The sequence below is a fragment of the Aethalodelphis obliquidens genome, unplaced genomic scaffold, assembly GCF_003676395.1.
Source record: "Aethalodelphis obliquidens isolate GAN/ISIS:26980383/991018 unplaced genomic scaffold, ASM367639v1 scaffold7, whole genome shotgun sequence".
Lineage (NCBI taxonomy): Eukaryota > Metazoa > Chordata > Mammalia > Artiodactyla > Delphinidae > Aethalodelphis > Aethalodelphis obliquidens.
The window spans coordinates 7315759-7335155 of record NW_020837951.1 but is presented as its reverse complement, the minus strand read 5'-3'; the positions used below and the strand labels follow the sequence as shown (position 1 = coordinate 7335155).

The window sequence follows — 19397 nt, the reverse complement described above, 5'->3', positions numbered from 1 at the left end:
GAGGTGTGTGTGTGTGTGTGTGTGTGTGTGTGTGTGTGTGTGTGTGTGTGTGTGTGTGTGTGTGTGTGTGTGTGTGTGTGTGTGTGTGTGTGTGTGTGTGTGTGTATCCCTTCCCAGATAAAAGATAACTTGCTATAGACACTGTTCTGGACCCTGCTTTTTTGCACTTAATTTATCTTGGAGATCACTGCTTTGAAACATGTAGTTTTCTTCATTTCTTTATGTAACTGCTTAGCACTCTGTTCCGTTGCAACCATAGTTCATGACTTTTTTTTAAGGTCTTTATCTTTTTTTTTTATAAATTTATTTTTTATTTTTATTTATTCTTGGCTGTGTTGGGTCTTTGTTGCTGCACGCGGGCTTTCTCTAGTTGCAGCGAGCAGGGGCTACTCTTTGTTGCAGTGTGTGGGCTTCTAATTGTGGTGGCTTCTGTTGTTGCAGAGCATGGGCTCTAGGTGCACGGGCTTCAGTAGTTGTGGCGCATGGACTTAGTTACTCCACAGCATGTGGGATCTTCCCAGACCAGGGCTTGAACCCGTGTCCCCTGTGTTGACAGGCGGATTCTTAACAACTGCGCCCCCAGGGAAGCCCTTATGACATTTAAAAAAATTATTTTATTTATTTATTTATTTATTTTTGCCTGTGTTGGGTCTTCGTTTCTGTGCGTGGGCTTTCTCTAGTTGCAGTGACCGGGGGCCCTTATGATATTTTTCTTTTTTTTTTTTTTGCGGTACGCGGGCCTCTCACTGTTGCGGCCTCTCCCGTTGCGGAGCACAGGCTCCGGACGTGCAGGCTCAGCAGCCATGGCTCACGGGCCCAGCCGCTCCGTGGCATGTGGGATCTTCCCGGACCGGGGCACAAACCCGTGTCCCCTGCATCGGCAGGCGGACTCTCAACCACTGCGCCACCAGGGAAGCCCCTTTATGACATTTTTGATGTAAGAATGCTTTGGGGTTTTTCCCCTCACTTAATCCACCTGGAATTTATTTGATGGTTGGTGGGAGATAAAGACCTTTATGCTGTAAAATATTCACACTATTTTACTACCACTTTCCCTCCTGATTTGTAAATATCTCTTATCACGCTAAATAGTATCCTAGGAGCTCTTTCTCAGTTTTGGTTTTTTTTAATTTTTGTTTTATATTGGAGTAGAGTTGATTAACAATGTTGTGTTAGCTTCAGGTGTACAGCAAAGTGATTCAGTTATACATGTACATGTATCTATTCAGTATTTTTTTCTGTTTCCTTGATGTGTTTTTATTCTTATATCAGGATCATTATAATTTAATTGATATAGCTTTATAATACATTCTAATACCTAAAAGACAAAACTTATCATGAATATCCTGTAGAATTTTTTTGTTGCGGTTGTTTTACTATCTGGAACAAGTTGGTTTAATATAAGAATTCAGGGATTTCCCTGGTGGCGCAGTGGTTAAGAATCTGCCTGCTAATGCAGGGGACACAGGTTCGAGCCCTGGTCCGGGAAGATCCCACATTCTGTGGAGCAACTAAGCCAGTGTGCCACAACTACTGAGCCTGCGCTCTAGAGCCTGCGAGGCACAACTACTGAGCCCATGTGCCACAACTACTGAAGCCCACGCACCTAGAGCCTGTGCTCTGCAACAAGAGAAGCCACCGCAATGAGAAGCCACCACAATGAGAAACCCGCGCACCGCAACAAAGAGTAGCCCCCGCTCACTGCAACTAGAGAAAGCCCGCACTCAGCACCAAAGACCCAACTCAGCCAAAATAAATTAAAAAAATAAAATAAGAATTCAACATTGTAAATCAGCTATACTCCAATAAAATTTAATTTTTAAAAAAAAATAAATAAATAAAATAAGAGGACTTCTCAGACAAAGGCATATATATCACTAATATGTGAAATCTAGAAAATGATACAAATGAAGTCATTTACAAAAGCAGAAACAGACTCACAGACTTCAAAAACAAACTTATGGTTAGCAAAGGGGAAAGGTGGGGGGAGGGCTAAATTAGGAGTTTGGGATTAACATATACACACTACTATATATAAAATAGATAACCAACAAGGACCTACTGTATAACACAGGAAACTCTACTCAATATTCTGTAGTCACCTATATGGGAAAAGAATCTGAAAAAGAATGGATATATGTATATGTATAACCGAATCACTTTGCTGTACAACTGATGCTAACACAACATTGTAATTCAATATACTCTAATATAAAATAAAAATTTTAAAAAGTGAAAAAAAGAGGACTTAATTCATGATGCATATATACCTGAAATTAATATAATATTGTATGTCAGTTACACTTCAGCCAAAAAATTTTTTTAATAAAAAATAAGAGATCTTGGTGTTCTAAGTATATTGCAAATATCGTAACATTTTACTGTTTCCACTGTTGCCTTATTTTTTGAGGTATAATTGACAACATGATGTTAGTTTCAGGTGTACAACCGTGATTCAGTATTTATAAACACTGCAAAGTGATCACAATAAGTCCAGTTATCTTCTGTCACCATAGAAACTAGGAAACATTTTGTTTTTCTTGTGATGAGAACTTACAAGATTTACTCTCTTAGCACCTTTCAAATACACAACACAGTAGAGGCCTTGCTGATTTAACAGGCAAAACCATGAAACATGTTGATAGGACAGAACATAGAAAATGGTGCAGAGCTTCTCAATTCATTTTAAAATCCTGAGTGAAATTCTGACAAAATAGCACACTAAAAGAAATGTGCATGTTCGTTGGACTTGTATGGGAGCTCATTTATGAGCAGATGTTCTTAATAAAAGAGAAAGAACTCAAATTTGTCAGTGACTCAAAGGAATAATGCACTATAACCAAAGAGGTGTCATTCTAAGAATAATGTAAAGCTGGTTCAGTTTTGATCTAGACTATTGCCACAAGCTTTTAAAAAATTATTCCAGGCTTCCCTGATGGCACAGTGGTTAAGAATCCGCCTGCCAATGTCGGGGACACAGGTTCGAGCCCTGGTCCAGGAAGATCCCACATGCCGTGGAGCAACTAAGCCCATGCGCCACAACTGCTGAGCGTGTGCTCTAGAGCCCGGGAGCCACAACTACTGAGCCCACGTGCCACAACTACTGAAGCCTGCGCGCCTAGAGCCCGTGCTCCACAACAAGAGAAGCCACTGCAATGAGAAGCCCGCGCACCGCAAGGAATATTAGCCCCCGCTCACTACAACTAGAGAAAGCCCGCACGCAGCAACGAAGACCCAGCGCAGCCAAAAAATAAATAGTTAGATGAAATAAAATAAAAAAAGAATTGGATACCATCTTAAAAAAAAAAAAAGTTATTCCAGCCAGGGTTGGTGAGAGCATTGAAAAATCTCTCCGTTGATCCTGTGGATGTGATGGTAAATCGGTATTACCTTTAAGAGCACAGGAAAGCAGTAGGTATCAACGTGTTGAATGTGGGTACTCCACTGGCACAACTCCAGTTTAGAAATTTGTGAACTTGTGTGAGGTATGATTCAGCACCTCAGGTACCTAGGAAATAACCACTAAGCTCTGCCTCTGTCGCTGTGACAGAACGGCTTTCCCACAGCAGAGGAGCAAGCTGTGGCTGAGAGAGCGCTGCAGGAAATGCGGGACCTCCTTGTGAACTTGCAGCAGGAAATCGCCAGGGCCTGTGAGGACAGGAGGAGGCAGGATGAAGAGGAGGCCCAGGTACAGCGGCAAGAGTCACAGGTGCAGCAGGGGCCAGAGGTCCGTAAAGAGCCCCCAGCTTCCAGGCAGGGCCCAGGAGGGAAGCTGAATGAAGGTAGGTCTCGGTGTGGAAATGGTCCTTCAACTTGATGTGTAAAAGTTTCAGAATGGGAAAAGAAACAAGAACATGTTTTGAATATTATATTTAAGCTACAGGACAATTTACCAGAACTTTTAAATAATGTAAAATTCAGTACTTTCAGTGAATTAAATTTGGTTTTCGTTGATGTGAAGCCTCACGTCACATTCCAGCATTTGCCGTGAGGACTTGAAATTCTGTATAATTCTAGTAGATGTATTATTCCAAATTGCTGATACTGAGTATTTTAAATAAGTATGTATAGAATATATGTTTATTGAATACATAAGAGCATCGATATAGCATAGTGGTTCAGAACGCTGCCTTTGGAGCCAGATCAGTGGGAATCTAGTTTTTGTACTTCCTGGCAACGTGACTTTCGCAAGTTACCTAACCTTTCCATGACTGTTTCCTTATCTGTAACATGAAGATAATAATAGAATCTACCTCATAGGATTATTATGACAGTGAAAGCAGTTAATACATGTATAAGGTGATTAGAACAGTACCTGGCTCATATTAAATGTTTAAGAAATTCTCCTATTATGAAAGCCTTTCTTTCATCCCTCAGACCTCCAGGTGAAGGTGCAAGATAGTACAATGCAGTGGTACCAGCAGCTGCAGGAGGCCTCCAGTCAGTGTGTGTTGGCCTTTGAGGGACTGAGCAACAGCAAAGACAGTCAGGTAGGAGGGGTGGGAGTTGGGAATTCTCTGGGCCACATGGTGCCGCCCACAGCCTCGTGTCCCAGAGGAATGTAGCTAGCGTGTCACATTCCCTAACCCTAAGGGCGTCTACTCAGCTCTTCAGAACACTGTCTGCCTTCTCACTGCTCTGTTCTGACAGGCCAAAAAGATCAAGATGGACCTCCAGAAGGCTGCCACCATTCCAGTGAGCCAGATCTCCACCATTGCAGGTTGGTCAGAGGAATTAAGAACACGGCCCTTCACTACATTGTACAAGTATTTTTTGAGATTCCAAATCCACTTATCTGTAAAGTTCTTATAAATAGAATGTGTTTCAACAAATGTTGACCGTTGGGTTAGGTATATAAGCTATATGCATATAGCTTACTCTCCTTTGTTTTCTTTCAACATGTAGAAGGAAATCATTATGTGTTTGTTGACACATTAAAAAAAATAAGCTATATATTAATAGTAAGTTACTGGGGACTTCCCTGGTGGTGCAGTGGTTAAGAATCTGCCCGCCAGGGGCTTCCCTGGTGGCGCAGTGGTTAAGAATCTGCCTGCCAATGCAGGGGACATGGGTTCGAGCCCTGGCCGGGGAAGATCCCACATGCCGCGGAGCAGCTAAGCCCGTGCGCCACAACTACTGAGCCTGCGCTCAAGAGCCCGCAAGCCACAACTACTGAGCACACGTGCCACAGCTACTGAAGCCTGCGTGCCTAGAGCCCATGCTCTGCAGCAAGAGAAGCCACCGCAATGAGAAGCCCTTGCACCGCAACGAAAAGTAGCCCCTGCTTGCCGCAACTAGAGAAAGCCTGCGTGCAGCAACGAAGACCCAACACAGCCAAAAATAAAAACAAACTAATTAATTTTAAAAAAAAGAATCCGCCTGCCAATGCAGGGGACACGGGTTTAATCCCTGGTCCAGGAAGTTCCCACATGCTGCAGAGTAACAAAGCCTGTGCGCCACAACTGCTGAGCCTGTGTGCTGCAACTACTGAAGCCCGCATGCCTAGAGCCCATGCTACACAAGAGAAGCCACCACAATGAGAAGCCTGTGCACTGCAACAAAGAGTAACCCCCACTCGCTGCAACTAAAGAAAGCCCGTGCGCAGCAATGAAGACCCTAGGCAGCCAAAAAGAAAAAAAAGTGAATTGTTTAGGAAGGCTCTTACCTAAAGTTAGAAGTTATTGCAGAAAGCACCCCTAAGAGAACCGAGGATGTGACTTGTATTCTTTGCTTTTTGTCCTACAACATTAGCTTTTCCAGACTCGAAGCCTGCTTGTTAACACTTGAGAATGCTTTCCTTTTCTCTCCAGAGACTGAGATTTAGAGAGGAAGAACCAGACAGGGGAAAGACCCCTTTTTCCTATTCTTTAGAAACAGAGGTTCATTTTCACAGAGCTCAGATGTGGAAGCCTCCACAGTACAGACTGTGCTGCCCAGTGGCTGGGGAGCACATGCAGCGGGCAAGCTGCTCTGACTTAGCCTGGGTCCCAGTTCCCTTGAGTAACTTGTTGCCCAGAAAGCATAAGCAGTTGCAGTTCCTGCCCTTGAGAGGCTACATGACAGAACTTCCATATCACGTGGCTGCCTGGAATTCCTTCTGGAACAGGGCAAGGTCAAATAAGTAAACACGTATCACTTTCTAGATTGAAAGTGCCATTTCCTTTGATAGCCAAGGCAACGGGGGCGAGGTTGACTGAACAGCCGTTCCACACCTTCGCTGCTCTCCTCAGGCTCATCCTCAGGTCTTTACCCCTCAGCTGACCGCAGGCAGCCCTGCCTCCTCCTTCATCAGGAAAATTTGAGACGCCAGGTGTGAGATCCTCAGATGCACCCCCTTCCACCGATACACAGCTGTATTTACCTCTTGGTCTCCTGCTTCAAAAGGTGCGCTACCCTTCCGGCCCACACTTAAGCCTTCTGCCTAAGCCTTGAACGAGGCTCGGGAGCCTTATTCTTATCCCCTCCCATCTCCTTCAAGAGAGATCACTCCTGTTTTCTGCAAAATTACTCCCTTTTACAGGCTCCCTTCCCTTTAAACATGCCTGTCACTCACATTCTAAAATCTGTTTCTTTTGATTCTGTGTCTTCTCAGTATTTTCTAATTTTCTTGTTGCCTTTTGGTTAATTAATTTATTTTTGGCTGCATTGGGTCTTCGTTGCTATGTGTAGGCTTTCTCTAGTTGCAGCAAGCTAGTCTTGGTTGCGGTGCATGGGCTTCTCATTGTGGTGGCTTCTCTTGTTGTAGAGCATGGGCTCTAGGCACGCGGGCTTCAGTAGTTGTGGCTCATGGGCTCAGTAGTTGCGGTGCACGGGCTTAGTTGCTCTACAGCATGTGGGATCTTCACGGACCAGGGCTCGAACCCATGTCCCCTGCATTGGCAGGCAGATTCTCAACCACTGCACTACCAGGGAAGTCCCCATGTTGCCTTTTGCTACCGTTGATTATTCCCTCCATCACCTCTACTCCTCTGGCTTCTGCAGCGTCATTAATTTCCAGCTTCTCCTCCTCCCTCTTTTTCTCCTTTGTGGGTTCCTCAGTCTCCTGCCCCCACATCAGTGGTAAGTGTGTCCTCAGGGATGTGCTTCTACCCTGAAGTTCTTCTCATTCTAAAGAACCCCCATGGTGTCAGACTTGACCTCTGCACACATGGCACTCAGATCGGTCTCTGGGTCATTCCTTTCCTTTGAGCTTCAGGTTCCCTCGCTCCAGCTAGCCGAGGGGCAGCTCTGCCTAGATGCCCCTCAGCTTCGTCAGGTTTAGAATGTTCCGATGTGAACTCATCATTTTCCTCTTGCCTGCCTTTTCTCCTGTTCGCTCTAAGTAATCAATAGCACCTTATCTACTCGGTCACCTTAGTTGAAACCTGCGAGTCATCCCCCTGACTGCTTCTTCTAGTTCATTCTCTATATCTGATTAGACTCTAGTTTTGCCATTCTTCCTTTTCCTGCCTATTCCATAACTATGTCTCTTTGTCTCCATCATTATTGTAAGCACTTTAAGAGCTTACAGCCCAGTCAGACACAAACATTTTCTAGAGTTAGTGCCCAGTAAATGTTGAATGACTGAGAGAGAGGTGACCTAATTGCTGCCTCTTGAAAGGTGGGTGTCCATGAGTAGTTAGATTCGGAGCAGAATTTAAAGAAGGATATGGTGCCGTTGTGACATATGGGATGTGGGAGGCCATATCAGGCATAGGGTTGGGACCTGATTTTCCTAACTGGAGAGCCACGGGGAGAGGGGCTGGCTGGGGATTTGGCCAGTGGAGCCCTTTGAAACCGTCAGTCAAGGAATAGTAGGGTATGACTTAGCAGGAAGGTGAGCTGAGTAAATTTGTGTGGAAATGTACATATTTTAATATCTCAGTAAGGTTACAGTCTCTGTTTCTGTTTTTCTGGGATTATTAGCCTTGAGATTTCTGTGATATCTCATTATTTAATTCTTGGTTTCTTCCTGCTTCTCTTACTTCCTAAGAAATGTGCTGCCACTCTCTCCCCCACCCCCTTTTTTTTTTTTTTTTTGCGGTACGCGGGCCTCTCACTGTTGTGGCCTTTCCCGTTGTGGAGCACAGGCTCCAGACGCGCAGGCTCAGCGGCCATGTCTCACGGGCCCAGCCACTCCGTGGCATGTGGGATCTTCCCGGACTGGGACACGAACCCGTGTCCCCTGCATTGGCAGGCGGACTCTCAACCACTGCGCCACCAGGGAAGCCCTCTCCCCTTTTTTAATGGAACTGAATCAGTGGTTTGGGGAGGATATTTCTGAGATTTTTAAATATTTCTTAAAGTGATTAGGAATTTGGCAGGGTATTTCTAAACTGGAGATGCTGTATTTGTTCAAACATTGATTTTAAATAATGGAAACTAATTCAGATCTGCTTAAGCAAAAAAAAAAAGAAAGAAAGAAAGAAAAGTAAAAAGGAAAGAAAAAGTGGGTGGGGTAGGGGGGTTTGTTCTAAAGATAAAGCAGTTTTGGGACTTCCCTGGTGGTCCAGTGGGTAAGACACTGTGCTCCCAATGCTGGGGGACTGGGTTCGATCCCTGGTTGGGGAACTAGATCCCGCATGTATGCCACAACTAAGAGTCTGCATGCTGAAACTAAGAAGTCCGCACGCCGTAACTAAAGAAAAGATCCTGTGTGCCACAAGGAAGATCCCATGTGCAGCAACTAAGACCCGACGCAGCCTAAATAGAGAGATAGATAGATAGCAGTTTCACAGAACCTATGGCAGGAATGGAGCTGGATCTCAGGAGCCAGAAATTTTAGGACCCTTTTCTCTCTCCTCTTGGCTTCCCTCTGTCCACCTCCATTCTAATTTTGTAGACTGCTGTTCTTTGGTCCACATAGCAGGGCCAGAGCCCCACTGCTTACATGTGTACATGTCACAGGAGTGGCCACTTCAAGGAATCGACTCTGTCAGCTGGCTGATCAGCTCAGTGTGACTAGTCCTAATCTAACTAGCCAGTGTGGAAGATGGGGCACACAGGATCTGTAATACAAACGTAGCTTCTGTGTTGCTGAGGATGGAGGAAGGCAGGTCGAAGAGAAGGGGGGAATCACTGTGAGTTGGGGAAGATCCTTTAGAAGGTTTTCCCTAGAGTTGCAAATGACTTCTCTAGGGACATCAGCCACACCCGTGGCATCTGTAACAATTCAACACCTATTTCTATACTACTGTTCATCTCTCGGCTGTGTCAGTTTCAGAATTAGTTGACTCTGCAAATAAGGAATTCCTTCGAAATAGTACCACGCTTTGTGTACTTTCTCATCCCCCACATCATGGATTTGATTGTCAGACATTTTTCCGCATCTGTATTTTGGCTTTAGGCTTTGACCTTCTGTAGGGCTGCACAGCTGGGTTTGTATAGAGGATTTGTTACTGCGGTGGTGAAAAAAATAGATTGACTGCAGTTGTATCTTTTCCCTAACTTTGTCTTTCATACCCAGGCTCAAAGCTGAAGGAGATCTTTGACAAGATCCACAGCTTACTCTCTGGAAAACCCGTTCAGTCTGGTGGGCGCTCTGTGTCCGTCACACTTAACCCACAGGGCCTGGACTTTGTCCAGTACAAACTGGCAGAGAAATTTGTGGTGAGGAACCTTGTTGCCAAAGGTATGGGAAGAAGAGGCTGGTGCACAACCTTTAAACCTTTCTAGAGTATTAACTTAAAATCACCCCCTGTCTGTGCTCCCAGAAACAAGGGGAGGAGGAAGTGGCCTCCCATCATGAAGCAGCATTCCCCATCGCAGTCGTGGCGTCCGGAATCTGGGAGCTCCACCCCAGAGTGGGGGACCTCATCCTTGCTCATCTGCACAAGAAGTGTCCTTACTCTGTTCCTTTCTATCCAGCTTTCAAAGAGGGAATGGCTTTGGAAGATTATCAGAGGTGAAGTTGTTTTTCTCCTTACTCACTATCCCTAGAGTGATGAATGAAATAGAAATAGAACTGGGATTTGTTTCCTCTCCTCAGAACATCTCTTATGTACCTTGAACATTCTATCAGAGAATACAGTGTCTTTCAAACTGTCTTTGAAAGACTTACTGTCTTGCAAACTGGGTGGCTTTAGAACACTGGATTTAGAATCCAGGGGTCTTAGAATTTTATCCCTGCTTTGTCTTTTAATAGATTTGCAAAAATGGGGAAATCATTTAATCTCTTTAAACATTATTTTCATGATTTGTAAATGGGGGTAATGATATCCATTACCTCCTGGGAATTTACCTCTCAGGGTTTATATGATGCACAGATTTGATAATAGATGTGAGTAGCATGTAAAAATGTATTAATAATAATGCTAAATGTAGTAATAATATAGTTACTTTTAGCCATAAAAAGTAATTGGTCACCCTCACTTTGGCCTTGTCACATTGAATATTTTCTTCCCACATAGGATGCTTGGCTACAAAGTGACGGATTGCAGAGTAGAACAGCAAGACAGCTTTCTAAAACGCATGTCCGGGATGATCCGTCTCTACGCTGCCATCATCCAGCTCCGGTGGCCGTACGGAAACCGACAAGAGGTAGTAGAAGCGGCTTAGTATCGATAATGAGACGTTGGACCAGAGTCCACGTTAGTGTATCTTACCTGCAGGAAATACTGACCTTTCAGAGAGGCAGTCCAGTCACATGATAAGTTAAAGACTATTGCTGCTTCATAGGTACTCTTCAGAGAAGTTGATGTTGATTATTAGGAAACTTTTGGATCATCAGGGTCATTTGTTCAGAGACTAATTGGTGCCTTAGAGGCCATCTGGGTCACATACCTTACTTCACAGATGGAGGCTTAGCAAGCTGTAGTGATACACACTTGTCAATGACAGAGCCACGGCTGGGGGCCAGGGCTTTGACCTGCCAGCCCAGTTCTTTTTTCAAGGAATGGAGATTAGAGGGTTGGAGAAGTTGATGGACTTGGAAACCTAAAGAGAAAGGAATATAGGTTGATTGAATCCAAGAAGTTTTTATTGTGCACCTGCTATGTCCCAGGTTCTGTGCTAAAGATACCAAGAATAATAAATAAAATGTCTATGAGAGTAACTGTGGAATCCCTGAAACTGAAGCTGACAGCCCTGTGTTACAGGGATGCTGTGAAGAATGTGTGGATACCAGTGTATGCAGTATTTAAAAACAGAGTTTGTTTGGCTTGTGTTGCTTCTGCCCTGTGGCAGCTGCTTAGGTTAGCTGATCTGGGGGTTCATGTCCTTTTGGTAATGGCTGGTTGATAATGGTGGAAATTTAGATCTCTGCATAAAATGAGATTAAACAGTGACCGACTCTCTCCTCCCAGATTCACCCTCATGGCTTAAATCATGGCTGGCGCTGGTTGGCACAGATCTTAAACATGGAGCCCCTGTCAGATGTGACAGCCACCCTCCTCTTTGATTTCTTGGAGGTACGTAATACAGCTATCACACGAGAGAGAGCCAGTGGTTGAAGCAGCCTTGGGCCACTGTGTGACGTGACTGGGAAAGGAATATAGAGATAGAGACTAATGGGAATTTCCTGGCAGTCCAGTGGTTACAACTCCGCGCTTTCACTGCGAAGGCGCAGGTTCAGTCCCTGGTCAGGGAACTAAGATCCCACATGCCGCATAGCCAAAAAATTTTAAAAATACATAAATATATATACAACAAAAGATGTTCTTTTTACCTTTATCACTTAGGAAATTACAAGGATTTTAGGAGCTAAAAAAAAAAAGAAATAGAGACTTAACGGTGAACAGCATTAGCGTCCAGTATCATAAATTTTTTCCTGATCCCCAAGACAAAGCTAGCTTTTGATTTTTCTTCCCAGTGTACTTTCCTTCGCTGTGTGGTTGTCTTCTCGTTCTAAAGAACAGAAAACTGTACATCCCAGTACAAGTGAAAAGGAATTTGTTTTAGGGATATAGAAGTGACTCACTCCAGAATCAAGGGTAGGATGTGCGGTTGAATCTCATCAGGGCCTGGAACCAGGAACTGGAATGTCACCAGGTACCAAGGCAGCCTCCCCCTGGGACCACGTGGTCTTCCATGTCTGCTCTTCCTGCAGGTTGCCTCCTTCTTGCTCTATAAGCCAACTTTCTGAAGTTTTCTGTGCGTAGTGGAGAAGATGCCATCCTGGGCTATATCCCTCAGCCTCAGTGTGGTCACCCAGTGTAATGGGACTAATGTCCCACCATTGTGATTGCTGATTCCCAGGAGAGAAAATATGATTAACCAGCTTGGGTCACAGATTACCAGTCTCGTCTAGGAGGCTCCGTATAGTCCTCTCTGCCCATTAGGGACCCCACTACAGGGAAAGGGTAGGGTTTCTGTGGAAAGGAGACAGTTCTTAAAGAATAAAGGCTTGGGGCACATGCCATAACAAATCTGGGACCATTTGGCCTATAACGCCAACAGTTTCTAGTCACCTTAAAGCTCCTGAAGTCGCAATACGGGAAGTATGTCAAACCTTTACAATCAATAGTAAGTTAAGGGGTTTTTTTGTTTGGTTGGTTTCTTTTGAATTTTATTTTATCTATTTTTTATATAGCAGGTTCTTATTAGTTATCCCTTTTATACATATAAGTGTATATATGTCAATCCCAATCTCCCAATTCATCCCACCACCACCACCCCCAGCCACTTGCCCCCCTTGGTGTCCATATGTTTGTTCTCTGTGTCTGTGTCTCCACTTCTGCCCTGCATACAGGTTCACCTGTACCGTTTTTCTAGATTCCACATATATGCGTCAATATACGATATCTGTTTTTCTCTTTCTGCCTTACTTCACTCTGTATGACAGTCTCTAGATCCATCCACGTCTCTACAAATGACCCAATTTCGTTCCTTTTTATGGCTGAGTAATATTCCATTGTATATATGTACCACATCTTCTTTATCCATTCATCTGTCAATGGGCATTTAGGTTGCTTCCATGACCTGGCTATTGTAAATAGTGCTGCAATGAACATTGGGTTGCATGTGTCTTTTTTTTTTTTTTTTTTTTTCCCGTACACGGGCCTCTCACTGTTGTGGCCTCTCCCATTGCGGAGCACAGGCTCCGGACGCACAGGCTCAGCGGCCATGGCTCACGGGCCTAGCTGCTCCGCAGCATGTGGGATCTTCCCAGACCGGAGCACAAACCCGTGTCCCCTGCATCGGCAGGTGGACTCTCAACCACTGTGCCACCAGGGAAGCCCACATGTGTCTTTCTGAATTATGGTTTTCTCTGGGTATATGCCCAGTAGTGGGATTGCTGGGTCATATGGTAATTCTGTTTTTAGTTTTTTAAGGAACCTTCATACTGTTCTCCATAGTAGCTGTAGCAATTTACATTCCCACCAACAGTGCAAGAGGGTTCCTTTTTCTCCACACCCTCTCCAGCATTTGTTGTTTGTAGATTTTCTGATGATGCCCATTCTAACTGGTGTGAGGTGATACCTCATTGTAGTTTTGATTTGCATTTCTCTAATAATTAGTGATGTTGAGCAGCTTTTCATGTGCTTCTTGGCCATCTGCATGTCTTCTTTGGAGAAATGTCTATTTAGGTCTTCTGCCCATTTTTGGATTGGGTTGTTTGTTTTTTTAATATTGAGCTGCATGAGCTGTTTATATACTTTGGAGATAATCCTTTGTCTGTTGATTCGTTTGCAAATCTTTTCTCCCATTCTGAGGGTTGTCTTTTCATCTTGTTTTTAGTTTTCTTTGCTTTGCAAAAGCTTTTAAGTTTCACTGGGTTCCGTTTGTTTATTTTTGTTTTTATTTCTGTTACTCTAGGAGGTGGATCAAAAAAGATCTTGCTGTGATTTATGTCAAAGAGTGTTCTTCCTATGTTTTCCTTTAAGAGTTTTATAGTGTCTGGTCTTACATTTAGGTCTCAAATCCATTTTGAGTTTATCTTTGTGTATGGTGTTAGGGAGTGTTCTAATTTCATTCTTTTACATGTAGCTGTCCAGTTTTCCCAGCACCACTTATTGAAGAGACTATCTTTTCTCCATTGCATATCCTTGCCTCCTTTGTCATAGATTAGTTGACCATAGGTACGTGGATTTATCTCTGGGCTTTCTATCCTGTTGCATAGAATCAATAGTAAGTTAAGTTTGATTCACGTTTTCTGAAACACCTGGCTACCTGGCAGTCTGGTTAAATGGAGGTATTACCGTATATGAGAAATGCTTCAGAAGAAAGCTGGATTTTAATTCCCTTGCTTAGCTGGCTAAGTGGCATCGTGGTTGAAATTCTTGATAGGCACAAAAGGCAAAGGTCTGATTGTCCTTTATGGATCTCTCATATGAGTGTGAATTTTCATTCTCTGCTCTGACAGTGCCCACCTTCCCCTCTAGGTGTGTGGGAATGCCCTCATGAAGCAGTACCAGGTCCAGTTCTGGAAGATGATACTTCTCATCAAAGAGGACTACTTCCCCAGGTATTAGACTTGTTGGGTAGACACCAGGGGATTTGGTAGGTGAAAACTTATGACGTCAGATACTGTGGCTGCTGTTACATGCTGTTTCTGACTCAGTTAAGCACCTGTGTTAAGTGTAACATCTGCTCCCATCCATCTCCTCTTTGTTACTTGAATAAACGCTTCTGAAGTCTCTCTTAAATATTGTTGACTAAATAAAAAAAAACAAATTAGGAAGATCTTGGATTCAGATACCTGACATTTTTTAAACTCTCTTCTTTTCTAAACTCCCCCAGATAATCTGGGATGGTGATTACATGCAGTCATGAATGAAACCAAGGAGGCAAACTCCCTCAGTAAATCAGTTGGTGAAACTGATTGGTCAGCCAGTTTGCTTGACTCTGTTGTGGCTTTAACCTTCAAGGACCCTGCTCATTCCTCTCAACTCACTGGCCTTTCAAAGTGGGGAAAGGCATTGGCAGCACCCATCCCACCTGATCACAAAGACCTTGGAAAGGAACAGTGCTCTCTTTTCCTTTATCCACTTATTTGAAAAAAATAAGGGGACTTCCCTGGCGGTCCAGTGGTTAAGACTCCATGCTTCCACTGCAGGGGGCATGAAAAAAGAAAAAAGAAAAGAAAAGAAAAAAATGTTGAGACCATTTAGTAGAGCGACAGCATCCAGTCTAGAAGACATGTCTGTGAGTCATTTGATCTGCCTCTTCCTCCAGATCAGCAGGTCTCTTAACTCCTCTAAAAGATAAGTGTGAGTCATAGGTGTGACTCACCTGTCTTCTTTCTCTCCCTGTAGGATTGAAGCCATCACCAGCCCAGGACAGATGGGTTCCTTCATACGCCTCAAGCAGTTCTTGGAGGTAAGATGCCCTTAGACCAGCACACCCCAGACTGTTGTCGGCCTCCAGTGCACCTGTGTCTGACATGTCTTGCACATCCAGACTCTGACTGTGGTCTCTTCCTCTTGATTTTTCCCAACCCTACTGTTTTGTCCATCCACCCCTCTTCACCTTAAGGGCTGCTATTTCATCGTCTTCCTACGCGTCATTGTCCATACTGCCCGTGGGGAAAAGCTCTCCTAAGAGATTAATAAAATATATGTAGTGAATCTTATCTCACTGATACACTTTTTGCATGTTGGCCAAGGTTCTTTTCTCAGTCTCAGGTCTAGGGAACAGGTATGTGTGGTCACTTTTCTCCACGAAAACAGACTACAGTTTGAGCCAGACTCCTCTCCTTTTTCCAAGTGCCAAAAAACTTTACGTTTTGATATGTCTGCCAAGACAGCCAACTGACTTCCAGTTTCCAGTAGCCCAGTTGGGGAAATTGCAGTAGTGAAAGGTGAGGCCAGGCTGTGGGAGATGAGAGTGGGACAGACATTAACAATACCCTGGCATTTGTCCTCCGCTGCAATTCATGCAGAAGGAGAAGTCTTATAGACAACCTTTTTTTCTTTTTTCAATTAATTTTTATTGGAGTATAGTTGATTTACAATGTTGTGTTAGTTTCTGCTGTATAGCACAGTGAATCAGTTATGCATAAACATATATCCACTCTCTTTTAGATTCTTTTCCCATATACGTCATTGCAGAGTATTGAGTAGTTTCCTGTGCTATACAGTAGGTTCTTATTAGTTATCTGTTTTATATAGAGTAGTGTGTATATGTCAGTCCCAATCACCCAATTTATCCCTCCCCCCACCCCGTAACCATAAGTTTGTTTTCTACATCTGTGACTCTATTTCTGTTTTGTAAAGAAGTTCATTTGTACTATTTTTTTTAGATTCCATATATAAGCGATATTATATGATATTTGTCTTTCTCTGACTTACTTCAGTCACTATGACAGTCTCAAGTCCATCCACATTGCTGCAAATGGCATTATTTTGGGTTTTTTATGGCTGAGTAATATTCCATTGTATATATATGTACTATATCCATAGGACTTACTTCCACTTGCTGTCCCTCAAAGTTTCTTCCAAACTTTAAGTGTTGGAAGCAGTGTTATCAGAGAATCATTCTGTTTTCCTTGTCTTTCCCTGACCAGAAATGTTTGCAGCGCAAGGAGATTCCTGTCCCCAAGGGCTTTCTGACTTCCTCCTTCTGGCGTTCCTGATGTTACTCCATCGCCCACCATCACCATTTTGTTGCAAAGGGAAAATAATAAAGCAACTGAAGACAGCTGTATTTGGGAGAAGTCGTGTCAATATGTGTTTTGTGTACTTGTACCTTGTCACTAGGAGAGCAGATTTTCATGGGTCACAGATCTAAGAGGTCCTTTAGTAGATGTGATGACTCCTTAAGGGGGTCCGCATGGCAGAGTAAGCAGAATTGGCCTTTCTCATTTTTGCAAAAAATTTGAAAAAAAAATTATGAGAAGAGTTTAGCACTTGATCTCACCCTTGATTTCCTTTGTCTCTAGTATCTTTCAGAAGGTAGGTTAATACCTTGACCATTTCACTCTGAGCTGAAGTGGCTTTCACTCCACCACCACACCCCAGCCCCTCCCCCCATGCTGACCCCGTTCAGAATAATTCCCAGGAGGAGCAAAGACTCAAGGTCACCTTTAAAGTAGCAGTTAATAGATGAGGCCCAAACCCTCACATGCAGGACTGGGTTATGTTTGTTTTGCCTTAGTCAGCTTGTGAAGTAATTATAAATTCAGAAGAAATGCCTGGTGTAGACATGGGCTAAGTCAGTCCCAGACTGCATCGGAGGTAGCTTAGTGTCTGGGATTAGGACTGTTAACACATGTTATATTGAACCAGGAAACACTGTTTGTCTTCTTGCTTTGGAATTTGGTTCCTGGATGAGTCGGCATGCGTGAACCAAACTTTGTTTTTCAATTTGAGTTAAGATGGGCTGAGGTGGAGCTTGCAACATTGTACATGCGCTGAGCATCCGTAAGCAATGAGTCAGGGGTTTAATAAAGATTTGGGGAAGAATTGAGAACTGCCTTATAATTTTTTTACATGTTCTGAGTAATGAATGATGATAGATTTGCCTGACTAAAGCCACTACAAAAATCCAGAGTCTGGCTGTTCAGATAAGAGTTGAGATTTGCTTTATGGAAAGACTCATTCTCTTGGATCTGTTCCTCTGTGGTAAATGTTGTATGTGGGGTTGTGTTTCTTGTGGAGGACTCTCTGGTAATCTTGAGTCGCTCGAAGCGACCCATTCTGTGAATTATTGACCGTAGTGCCAAAAGATAAGTAATAAAGCTTGATTTTTAAAAACCCCTTGCTGGTATCTAGTCTGTTCAGTATGATCAACTTCCTGTAACTGGAGCTGTGTAAATCATAAGGGGCATGGTGGTGCCCGAGTCTAGGTATAGAGTGGTGTGTTTTTCTCTTTTTTGTCTTCTTGACCTTCACCTTGGGAAAACTGATTTTTTTCTGTCATTTCTTTTGTGGAATTATGTACCAATAACTGACCCTGTTTTATCTACCAGATGGGAAAGAATTAAAGTCTTTTGATGTGGACACAATGGAATGAACACTGGGGAAGGAGTCTAGAGACTTGGGTTCAATTCACTTTTTTTTTTTTTTTCCACATCTTTAATGGAATATAAATGCTTTACAATGTTGTGTTTCTGCTGTACAGTAAAGTGAATCAGCTGTATGTATACATATATCCCATATCTCCTCCCTCGTGAGCCTCTCTCCTGCCCTCCCTATCCCATCCCTCTAGGTCGTCACAAAGCATCGAGTTGATCTCCTTGTGCTATGCAGCAGCTTCCCACTAGCCATCCATTTCACATTTGGTAGTGTATATATGTCAGTGCTACTCTCTTACTTCATCCCAGCTTCCCCTTCCCCCCCGTGCCCTCAAGTCCATTCTCTACGTCTGCGTCTTTATTCCTGCCCTGCCACTAGGTTCATCAGTACCGCTTTTTTAAATTCCATATATATGTGTTGGCATACAGTATTTGTTTTTCTCTTTCTGACTTACTTTACTCTGTATGACAGATTCTAGGTCCATCCACCTCACTACAAATAACTCAGTTTTTTTCCTTTTTATGGCTGAATAATATTCCATTGTATATATGTGCTACATCTTCTTTATCCATTCATCTGTTGGTGGACATTTAGGTTGCTTCCATGTCCTGGCTTTTGTAAATAGTGCTGCAGTGAACACTGTGGTACATGACTCTTTTTAAATTATGGTTTTCTCAGGGTATATGCCCAGTAGTGGGATTGCTGGGTCATATGGTAGTTCTATTTTAGGTTTTTTTTTTGTTTTTTTTTTTGCAGTATGTGGGCCTCTCACTGTTGTGGCCTCTCCCATTGCGGAGCACAGGCTCTGGACACGCAGGCTCAGCAGCCATGGCTCAAGGGCCCATCCGTTCCACGGCATGTGGGATCCTCCCGGACCGGGGCACGAACCCGTGTCCCCTGCATCGGCAGGCAGACTCTCAACCACTGCACCACCAGGGAAGCCCCTATTGTAGTTTTTTAAGGAAACTCCATACTGTTCTCCATAGTGGCTGTATCAATTTACATTCCCACCAACAGTGCAGGAATGTTCCCTTTTCTCCACACCCTCTCCAGCATTTATTCCTAGAGTTTTTGAGTTGGCCATTCTGTCTGGTGTGAGATGATATCTCATTGTAGTTTTGATTTGCATTTCTCTAATGATTAATGATGTTGAGCATTCATTCTTTCATGTGTTTGTTGGCAGTCTGTATATCTTCTTTGGAGAAATGTCTGTTTAGGTCTTCTGCCCATTTTTGGATTGGGTTTTTGTTGTTGTTGTTATTGAGCTGCATGAGCTGCTTGTAAATTTTGGAGATTAATCCTTTGTCAGTTGCTTCATTTGCAAATATTTTCTCCCATTTTGAAGGTTGTCTTTTGGTCTTGTTTATGGTTTCCTTTGCTGTGCAAAAGCTTTGAAGTTTCATTAGGTCCCATTTGTTTATTTTTGTTTTTATTTCCATTTCTCTAGGAGGTGGGTCAAAAAGGATCTTGCTGTGATTTATGTCATAGAGTGTTCTGCCTATGTTTCCCTCTAAGAGTTTTATA

The 19397-nt window shown here is 43.4% G+C and overlaps 1 protein-coding gene across 1 annotated transcript in view; it reads left to right on the top strand.

The window, feature by feature from the left end:
• Window positions 1–17615, top strand: part of GLE1 (GLE1 RNA export mediator) — a 44191-nt gene extending 26576 nt beyond the window's left edge. Inside the window, exons 7-16 of the mRNA XM_027104655.1 lie at window positions 3551–3782; window positions 4378–4490; window positions 4651–4720; window positions 9446–9588; window positions 9693–9883; window positions 10389–10518; window positions 11283–11387; window positions 14301–14383; window positions 15174–15237; window positions 16424–17615. Coding sequence (XP_026960456.1) covers window positions 3551–3782; window positions 4378–4490; window positions 4651–4720; window positions 9446–9588; window positions 9693–9883; window positions 10389–10518; window positions 11283–11387; window positions 14301–14383; window positions 15174–15237; window positions 16424–16492 — 1200 coding nt within the window. The 3' untranslated portion in view covers window positions 16493–17615. The remainder of the gene's footprint in view (window positions 1–3550; window positions 3783–4377; window positions 4491–4650; window positions 4721–9445; window positions 9589–9692; window positions 9884–10388; window positions 10519–11282; window positions 11388–14300; window positions 14384–15173; window positions 15238–16423) is intronic.
• Window positions 17616–19397: the final 1782 nt, after the last annotated feature.